The 9377-nt window shown below is 55.2% G+C and overlaps 1 protein-coding gene across 5 annotated transcripts in view; it reads left to right on the forward strand.

The window, feature by feature from the left end:
* Positions 1 to 9119, forward strand: part of ADCYAP1R1 (ADCYAP receptor type I) — a 107729-nt gene extending 98610 nt beyond the window's left edge. For 4 of the 5 annotated variants that reach the window (XM_086398471.1, XM_086398473.1, XM_086398470.1 and 1 more), the window contains 3 exons: positions 1123 to 1252; positions 2663 to 2704; positions 4209 to 9119. In XM_086398471.1, coding sequence (XP_086254597.1) covers positions 1123 to 1252; positions 2663 to 2704; positions 4209 to 4397 — 361 coding nt within the window. In that variant the 3' untranslated portion in view covers positions 4398 to 9119. The remainder of the gene's footprint in view (positions 1 to 1122; positions 1253 to 2662; positions 2705 to 4208) is intronic. The other variant, XM_086398474.1, reaches the window with a different exon arrangement.
* Positions 9120 to 9377: the final 258 nt, after the last annotated feature.

Genomic DNA, 9377 nt, shown 5'->3' on the forward strand with positions numbered 1-9377 from the left:
ACTGCCCCAGATTGAAGGCCTGCCCCCATCTTCTGCTGCCCACCTCATGGACTAGCTCTGCCAGGAGAGGGTGAGGCTGAAGCTCAGAGGGCCCCAGGGGGCACATTGCACCTGCAGGGTGGGGCCGGTTCTTCCAGGAGGTCCAAAGAGAACCAGTCTGCTGGGGTAGGCGGAGATGGGGTCCCACTCTTGAAGACCCTCTGGGTGCCCCCCTGCCCTGGGAAGGACCCACAAGAGCACGTGTCACCATGCCTCCTCTTGACATTTTCCCGTGGCTTCTGCGGTCCACCCTCTCAGACCATGGTCCCACCCCACTGGGCCTAGGAGCCAGCTGCAGTCAGAGGAACCCCAGGAGAGCTTGCCGCAGGCAGGTAATGAGGTCCCTAGGGCCGTTTCTCTTCCCGGTTCCACTCCCAGCCCCGCAGACAGCCTTCTTCACCACCTCTGAAGCAGTTTCCCAGGTGGCAGGTTCCTCCTGCTGGATGGTGGCTGTTTACGTTCAGGGTCAGTAAATCCTTCCTAGCATCCCTCCCATGAGTCTCCTGTGCTCTACCCTCTGGGCCCACACCCTCCCAGTGGTCAGCACCTCCCCACCACTCTCCATGAGCATCCCTGGCCAGCCCCAGACTCAGAGAAGCTGACTGTCTCTGTGGTCCCATAGGGCTGCCCTTTCCAGGCACAGAGAGCTTCCTTTCAGTGCTGAAAAACATTTGTTTTGCTTGAAGATGCATCACGTTGTCCGTCCAAATCCCACTGCAGGATTTTGCCCTGACTTCATTTTTCCAGAGGGCTTCATACCTTCCCAGAGAGGTTTCTGTCAATCACATACTCACCTGTGCACGTTCAGTGGTTCCACAGGACACCTGTGTGGCCTAGAGGAATGGGCACCCCACAGACTGAGGGAAGTCTCCCCAGAACTTCCCAGGGAGTTCTGGAAGCTGGGGCTCTGTTGACCATCTTCTCTAGGACCCACGCCCTGGGAGAGAATCCTGAGGGTGTCGATGGGCAGGGGCTCCGGTGCTGGGGGAGAGGAGCGGCTGGGACTGCGGTTCTCTGCCCTGCACGGCTCCGGCCTCAGGCCCTGGTGGCCCCCGGAGTAGACGGCTTGCTCTCTCCCTACAGACGGCTCGCCAGGTCCACCTTGCTGCTCATCCCACTCTTTGGAATCCACTACACCGTCTTTGCTTTCTCCCCGGAGAACGTCAGCAAGAGGGAGAGACTCGTGTTTGAGCTGGGTCTGGGCTCCTTCCAGGTAGGCGTGGTGTGTGTGTGTGTGTGTGTGTGTAGGGAAGAGCTTGTGGGGAGCCAGGTCCCTGGCCTCTACCTTGTTGGTGGTCCTAAGTCGTTAACCTAAACTCAGCTCTGAGTTTCCCCTTCTGGAATAACAGTACTAGATTAGAAGACACCTGGGAGGGCCCTTCATACTCTCTGCCCTCTAGGCTTCCATGAGAACACATGCCGGTGCTTTCGTGTTGCTGGTGCATCTGGGAGTCCTGAGCCAGGCCTCCCTTGGGCCATCAGAGACAGCAGACAGCAGCTCCCTGTCCCTCAGCATTAGCCCTGGGGATGGGTGGAGTGTCCTCAAGAGACCTCTCTCTCCACATCTGACTTCCCTCTCTGAGTGCTGGAGCTCTGAGTTACCCAGGTCGAGATCCCCAGCACAGGATCTGATCCCAGGGAGCTGAATGAGCTGAACAGGGGGATGAACAGTTACATAAATAAGTGATCCAGGGAATGAGAAAACTGGAGGACTAGTAAGTCTGTTCTTGAAGGAATCAGCAGACAGGGCTGTAAATGAGTGAGTGAAGCAGAGTGAGTCAGTGCAAGGATGCATAGTGAGTGCATGAACAGATGGGTGCATGAGTGGGTCAGGGAAGGCAAGGTTGGCTCCTTTGAATGTCCCTAGGATACAGTGCCTCTTCCAAGCCCAACTCATTAGAGGAGTATTTGACCTTGATGGTTGAGAAGTTATTCTGTTTATCTGACTTGATTCTCTCCCTTCTCCCATTTTAACTCAGTTGTTTTACCTGATAAGGTTCTTAGCCTGGCAAGGCTGAGGGGTTTATTGGCAAAGCCCCAGACTGGGAGTCAGAGCCTGGGTTCCTATCTCTCAGCACAGGAATTCTAAATGCCCAGACTATAAGTCAAGAATATATGTAGAAGAGCCAAACACCTACTAGGTAGCAGGAACCACGTGGTGTTCCGTACGTTCCATGTACGAAGCTGTCTGGCCAACGGGGTGGGGAGGTGGTGGTGGATAAAGACAGGGCTGTTCTGTCCTGAAGGCGTGCTGCCCTCAGGGGGCCTGCAGGCTGGCTTGGGAGCCTGAACACTTTGGGGTATGTGGGGAAGGCCTCTTCTAGAAAGTGGGACAGAGCTGGCCCTTGGGAATGGGAAGGATTTGACCAAGGGAATGTGAGATCCAAAGCCAGGGTTGTGGGTGGGAGGGAATGCCGCCACCAGCCACTTGGCTTCAGGGGTGTGGCCATCTCAGTGGATTAGAACTTTGACTGCTTTACTGCAGGCTCCTGGGCAGGTGCTCGCATCTTGGTCACTTATTTCTCTGCTTCCTGGTGTCACTCCTGCCTCCTGCTGCCTCCCACACCCCGCGTGGGAGGTTCCTTGCTAGCATTCTCAGGTTCTGTTTGTTCTCTCTCCTTAGGGCTTTGTGGTGGCTGTTCTCTATTGCTTTCTGAATGGAGAGGTAAGTAAGATCCTGGGTTTCTTAGTGGTGGAGGTGCAGCTTGCTGGGGAGCAGACAGGGGTATGACCAGCTGGCCACACAGGGTTGATCCTCTAGACCAGGGCTCTGCGGACTCACAGTGCCTACAGGAGGAGGATGACAGCCTCCCCCCAACCCTGCCACCTTTCCTGATGCCAGACTCCCTCCCGCTTTGCTGAGGCCCAGTCTCAGGAGCAGAGATCCGCCCATAAAGGCATCAACTTCTGAGTGCAAACCCACCTGGGAGGGCTCACCGTAAGACAAACCTTAGGAAATGGTACCTACAGTACCAGCCACAGGAAATGGTACCTACAGTTCATGAGGCTGCTCTTGGGCAGGGATACTGAGAAGGGAGCCATCCAATGCTTGACACTGCCCCAGCATGCCAGCCTGCTTGCTCAGACCTGTCCCCTGTAGAGTAGACTTGATTGATCCTGGGGAGAGGCCTGGAATCTTCTAGTAATTCTCTCTTGCCAGGCCTCCTGCTTTAGCCTGTTAGGATGATGTTTTGAGTAGAACCCAGAACAGAGATGCTGAGATGGGAGAGGGCGCTGAGTGGGTGGGTGGCTTTGGAGAGTGGGCAGAAGTCATTGCACCAAGCGCTTGGGTCTTGGCTGCATGACTGTGGCAGGCTTCCCCTGATTTTGTATCTGAGAAATAAGAAGACTTTCTCAGACAACCTACAGAGGGGTTGCTACTGCCAAGTCACTTCAGTTGTGTCTGACTCTGTGCAACTCCATAGACGGCAGCCCACCAGGTTCCCCCATCCCTGGGATTCTCCAGGCAAGAACACTGGAGTGGTTTGCCATTTCCTTCTCCAATGCATGAAAGTGAAAAGTGAAAGTGAAGTCGCTCAGTCGTGTCTGACTCCTAGCGATCCCATGGACTGCAGCCTACCAGGCTCCTTCATCCATGGGATTTTCCAGGCAAGAGTACTGGAGTGGGCTGCCATCACCTTCTCCAACAGAGGGGTTAGATAAGGAGGCAGACAGAGCCCTGCAGGTAGCGGCTGTGAGAAACAAGAAGTAGAAACAAGAAGTAGTCCAAGTAGCTTGTCAGGGCCATCGGTGGAAGTGGGAGCTGGAACTGGAGGCTGTGGGTACTGGTGCCACACAAAGGTGCTGGGTGGAGGAGGTTGGCATGTGGCCTCTGAAACTGGACGTGCCCCGCATGCACCATACTAAGAGCAATGTGTTGGGAGTTCACCCAGAAGGTTGCTTTATTTAGTGATCCTCACCCCTAACAGCATATTGGAATCCCCTAGAAAGCCTTAAAACATGTGGGAGCCCTACCCCAGAGATCTGGGTGTCATGGTTCAGGGGAATGGTCTGGGCATCTGGGTTGTTAAAACTCTCCAGGAGATCCTCATCCACAGCTGCTGTTAATGGGCATGCCCTCATGGGAGGGGCCCCAGGGTGCCCAGATGGGCGGGTGAGGTGTGAGAGGGTGTCCACCCAGAAGTGACCGCCTGAGTTGCCACCCGCAGGTGCAGGCGGAGATCAAGAGGAAGTGGCGGAGCTGGAAGGTGAACCGATACTTCACCATGGACTTCAAGCACCGGCACCCATCCCTGGCCAGCAGCGGGGTGAACGGGGGCACCCAGCTCTCCATCCTGAGCAAGAGCAGCTCCCAGATCCGCATGTCTGGGCTTCCGGCCGACAACCTGGCCACCTGAGCCCACCCTGCCCCCTCCTCTCCTCTGTACGCAGGCTGGGGCTGCGGTGGGGCGCCAGCCCACGCATGTTGTGCCTCTTCTCTCCCTTCGGGCAGGCCCTGGGCTGGGCGCCTGGCCCCCCGAGGTGGGAGAAGGATGCGGGGCACAGGCGGCTGTTTAGCCTCCCTGTTTTGGCGCTGGCCCCACCCACCGTGGGCCCCTGGGCCCTGACCCCAGACATGTAAATACTCCTTAATTTTGGGAAAGTCATCCCATCCCTCCCCCTCTCCCCAAGGTCCCTGCTCATCTCAAGCAGGTCCACAGATCCACCCCACCCCATCCCCACCAGCCTCAGTAACCACCTGACACTGCGTGGGAGGCCTCCCATGGGCTGAGGCTGCTGACTTGGCTTTGGGGGCCTTGGGCTGGGGCCTGCCTGACAGCTCCCCCCTGCAATGTCTGACTCTCAGTGTGGACTCCTTGAGTCTACTCGCCACCCCGTGGCCCTTTGCAGGCCTGGTCCAGTCACCGAGGTTACTGGAAGTCCAGCTTGGATGGCCAGACAGCTTTTTGGCACAGGCAGACCCATGCTCACCCAACATTTTAGTGTCCAGGTGCCCAGGTGCCCAGGTGCCCAGCTGCCCAGTTCCTGGGCATCAGACAGTGGGAAAGCTCCAGGGATCTACCATTCAGAGACTTCAGTTTGGATGTAGGGCTGAGGCCAGAGAAAAGTTCTGGTGCTTTTCATTTGGCCCAAGAAAAAACTGCCAAGATCCAGAAAAGTGGATCTGAGTGGAATTTAGATGCAAAGAGCTTGGAGGGATCCATGAAAGAAGACATTCCCCACCTTCATTATTTTATCCCTGACTCAAGGTAGGCAAGGGCTCTTCTGGAAGTTTCCCTCTTCCCCCTCCTGTCCCCAGGCATCACTTGCAGAAATTTGAGAGATGGATGCCTCAGAGAAACTGCTCCCCAACAATACCTACCACACAGAGCCCCTAAGCCCTCCCCTTTCCCATTTCCCTTGAAGTCAAAGCCATTACTAGGATGAACCAGCCGCCTTCCTGTGAATCCTGAAGCACCTTACACCTCCATGTGCCCAAGTCCAGGGACTGGGGCTCCCCTTCATGCCCCCTCACCCTCATGGACCATGAGGAGCCCTAGTTAGCCTCTGGCTTGGGTTTAGCTACTGAAATCTGAGACCTCTGCAGAGACTTCCCTCTGGATGTTGAGTCAGCATGGATACCAGTGTGTCCTAGGGCTTGGTGGAGGGAGGTGGGAAACCCCACCCACCATGCCTGTTAGCAGAAGCTGCTGATGGGAGGAGTGACTGCACCCCGACTCCTGTCCTGACTGTGTAGCTGCAAGTTACTGGACCACGGCCTGGGAATTTAAAACGGGGCAGAGCCAGGTTCAGGGAAGGTGGAGGAAAGTGCTAGAGTGCCATGGCCTCTATGTGGGACCCACTTCATTTGTATCAGCTTGTGGTGTTGCTGTCCAAGTGTTTTGTGGGCTTGTTTTGTGGTTGCGTTCTGGAATGCTTGGAGAGTTCGGGGGGATGGGGAATGTTGCTTTGCTTGGCTTTATGAAGAGGAAGATGGCCCAGGGGGCTTAGTGACCTGTTCCTCAAGGTCTGTGAAGTGACTGGGGAAGGGCTTAGTGCTTGCTTTAGAGATGAGCCCCATGTAAAGAGGGAGAACCGGCCTGCTTGCCCTGCCTGGGCATACTTGGCAACTCAGGCTGGCCATGGGGTATGTGGTGGCCCTTCCATCCTGCGTCTGCCTCATGACGCCTTTCCGTCTGTCTGGGTGCCTCGTGTATTACCTGAGGGGCTCTCCTCTGGCCACCTTGCATTTGGGGCCCTGTTGGGAGACCTGTTCCTGGCAGGTTGGAAGGATTCACAGGCTTCAATTCAGAGACAGAGCGTCTGTCCCAGCGGGGCTCAGACTGCGGACATGGACATAGCGCTCCCTGTTTTGGGCCTCAGTGTCTGCATTTGTGAGATGAGGCGGCTCCCACGGCTCCTCCAGGCTCTGTGCCCCAGTAATTCTCCGGTTCAAAGCCAAGGTGGTAGAAGGGCACTCATCACTGTTGTGTGTATCGCTTCTGGTTCTGGAGTGTCCGTGTTTGTGTACATGTGGAGGGAAGGGGGAGTTCTGTATATTTTCCCTTTCTTAGAAAAGGGACACCTGTCCCTTCCATTTGGACCCCGCAGTGGAAGCTGGCGGGCCGGAGGGAAGGCTCAGGCCAGGGACAGTCGGCCAGGTGCCTGCAGCACCATGTGCAGACCCCTCTGTGTCCCGGCCGGGTCAGGGTGCCACGACTGGGTGGGCAACGGCTACCCCCAGATCCTAGGAGCAGTCCCCTGAGTATGGACCCTATTTCTTCATCCTCACACCCACCAGCAGGTCTGTTTCACCATGGAAGAGGAGGCTTTGGTTTTATACATCTATTGTCACAAAACAGCAAAAACAAAATCCATCCCAAATCCCCATGCCATGCTGCCACCTGAGCCTGGAGCCCACATCCTTGTAGAGGCTCCAGGTTTCTGTTGGTTGGTTTTTCTCTCTGAACAAATGATTGCCAGCCCTGTGAGCAGACTCAGTTGATGTATTTTGAATGCTCCAGGAGGGTAGGCAGCTGTCCTTCAGGGTCACGGCAGTGGGGGGATAGTGTAAGTCTGGGTATAACCCTTCCCTCTCTGACCTTTTTTTTTTTTTTTTGAATTTGTATAATGGGCCAAAAGACTAGACGGTTTATGTAGCCCACTGGATCTCTGAAATTCTTGTCAAAACACCAGCTATCTACTGGGAATGGCTCCAGGCAAAGACTGCGGTGTTTGCTGAAGGATGAGGGGCTAAAGGGACTTGGGAAGGGCAGGCTGGAGAGGAGCAGAGTTATCCAACTCCATGTCTCTAGAAGGGGGCTGTTTTTGTTCTATGCAATCCTGAAGAACAGAACTCGTCCAGGGGAGGCTGAGTTTTCCTCGGGATAAAGAAATCTCTCATCCTCAGTCATGATTGTCCCATCAAGGAACAGGCAGTGTTAGGAGAGACTCCAGCCCTGGGGGAGATGGGTCGCCAAGTAAAGGATGCTGAGCCTGTGAGGGGCTGGAGTGTGGGTATAGGGGTTCAGGGCCTCTCTGGTGTTTCCCAGCATGACAGACTTCATGACTCCCCACCATGCCTGAGGCCAAGCCACCTTCTCTGTCTCCATGGGCAGCTCTGTGACCCTACTCGACACACCCAGTGGGCCACAGTCATTCCATCTCTAACCCCCACCCCTCCCTGAACCGACTTCCCTGGGGGACAGGACCAGAGAGCTGGAGCCAGGCTCAAGGCTTGAAATACTCCCAAGTCCATCATCACCCACCAATAGAGTGCTGACTCACCGCCTTCACCTGACACTCTCCCTTCCCGGGAGGAAAGCTTGAAGAGGCTTTCTTTGTAATTCTCTGAGTACTCTTGACCCACTCAAGGCCACCCTAGAGTCAAAGCAGGGAGTGCTTCATCATAAATTCCTACTTGGGGCCCAGTGACCATGGATGCCTGCTGGAAGAGCTCTGAGCCGGGAACAGGGGACCTGGGCATCTCCTGGCTCTGCCATTGATCTGCTGTTTGGCCTGGACTCCTTCCTCATGTATCTCTGGGGAGACTCACAGAGCACTAGAGCTGGGAGGAAACTTGGCGATCTGCAGGTCAAGCCTCCCCCTTGGGCTGCTGAGAAAACACTGACAGGTGGGCTTAACATGGTGCCTGTGCCATGTGGGGACCCAGGATGCTTTACAAACCTGAGTGGGGAAATGGGCCTGCTGATGTGTGTGCCTGCCCTGCATATGAGCCAGAACAAGACACCCAATAAAGCTTCCGACCAGAAAACATTCAGCCTTGCGCAGGAGAGGGGCTCTGGTTACGGAGGTTGTCAGGACTCCAGACTGCAGGAGGAGCGTGGAGTCGGTGTCATGACGGGAGACCTGTGTTCCAGCCTGGCTTCACCACCTGCTCTGGGCTCCAGCACTGATCCTTTCTGGGCCTCTGCTTCTTGATCTGAGAAATGGGAGGACCTGATTTTCAATCTGACCCACAGGTCAAGAGTGAGATTCAAATGAGATGCCTTGGTGTGTAAAAGGGAAACTGCACAGATGTGAGCTGTTTCTGGGGTGAAGACCTCTGAAAGGGGGACCCCATGCTGTTTGTCAACTGCTTTGAGCCCTCCTGGATTAACTTTTGCCTCATTTGTAAAACCACCAGCACTTGGGGTGGGGGGGGGGCGGTAAGGGAAGGCCAGTGGGCTCTGATGGACACAGAATTCCAAGTTTATTCCCATCAGCTGGTTGGTTGTTCTGGAGAGAGAATGAGGAGACTCCCATATGGGTGATGTCAGTGTTTCCATGCCACCCCCATGAGAATCCTTCAAGGATCTGGGACATCCTTCAAGTAAGCTGTGTGCCTGCCTTTTTCCTTCCCCTGAACTCGATGTCCTGGGATGTGTCTATGCTTGGCCTTGTGCGTCTTGTCTTATGTCTGTCTTCTGTAGCTTTGCCCCCGTGAGGGCTGGAGTGGGGACGCCACTGGCACCCCAGACTTCAGGCTCGCTGTGGGAGTTGCACCCGCCTGGGTCTCATCTCCCACAATAAAGATAAGCCCCACAGACCTCACTGCTACCGCTGTGCTCACAACCTTGTCCGGGATTTTAAGGATGTCAAACTGCTGTAGATGACTCAATAAACATCTTATCATTTTTCCTGTTGGCTGTAATTGGCAGATGTGGAGGTCCGAAAGGAGGGGAGATGGAAGGGGAGGAAGTCTGATCCCCCAGAGGAATCCAGTCTTCAAGGTCCTGTGGCCTTTTCCAGTGAGCTTAGAGTGTACTTGGAAAGTAAAGTCCTGGCCTCAAAAGAACCTGCAAGGATCATGCAACCTGAGCGGAATTGAGGTCACTTGGATGTTTTGGGGGCTCCTGGAAATGGAAGCATCTCACCTCACAGTCCTTCTTGCCTCA

This window comes from Bos grunniens, chromosome 4 (genome assembly GCF_055505025.1).
Source record: "Bos grunniens cultivar Pamir isolate PY7600 chromosome 4, Bosgru_T2T1.0, whole genome shotgun sequence".
In the NCBI taxonomy this organism is placed as follows: domain Eukaryota; kingdom Metazoa; phylum Chordata; class Mammalia; order Artiodactyla; family Bovidae; genus Bos; species Bos grunniens.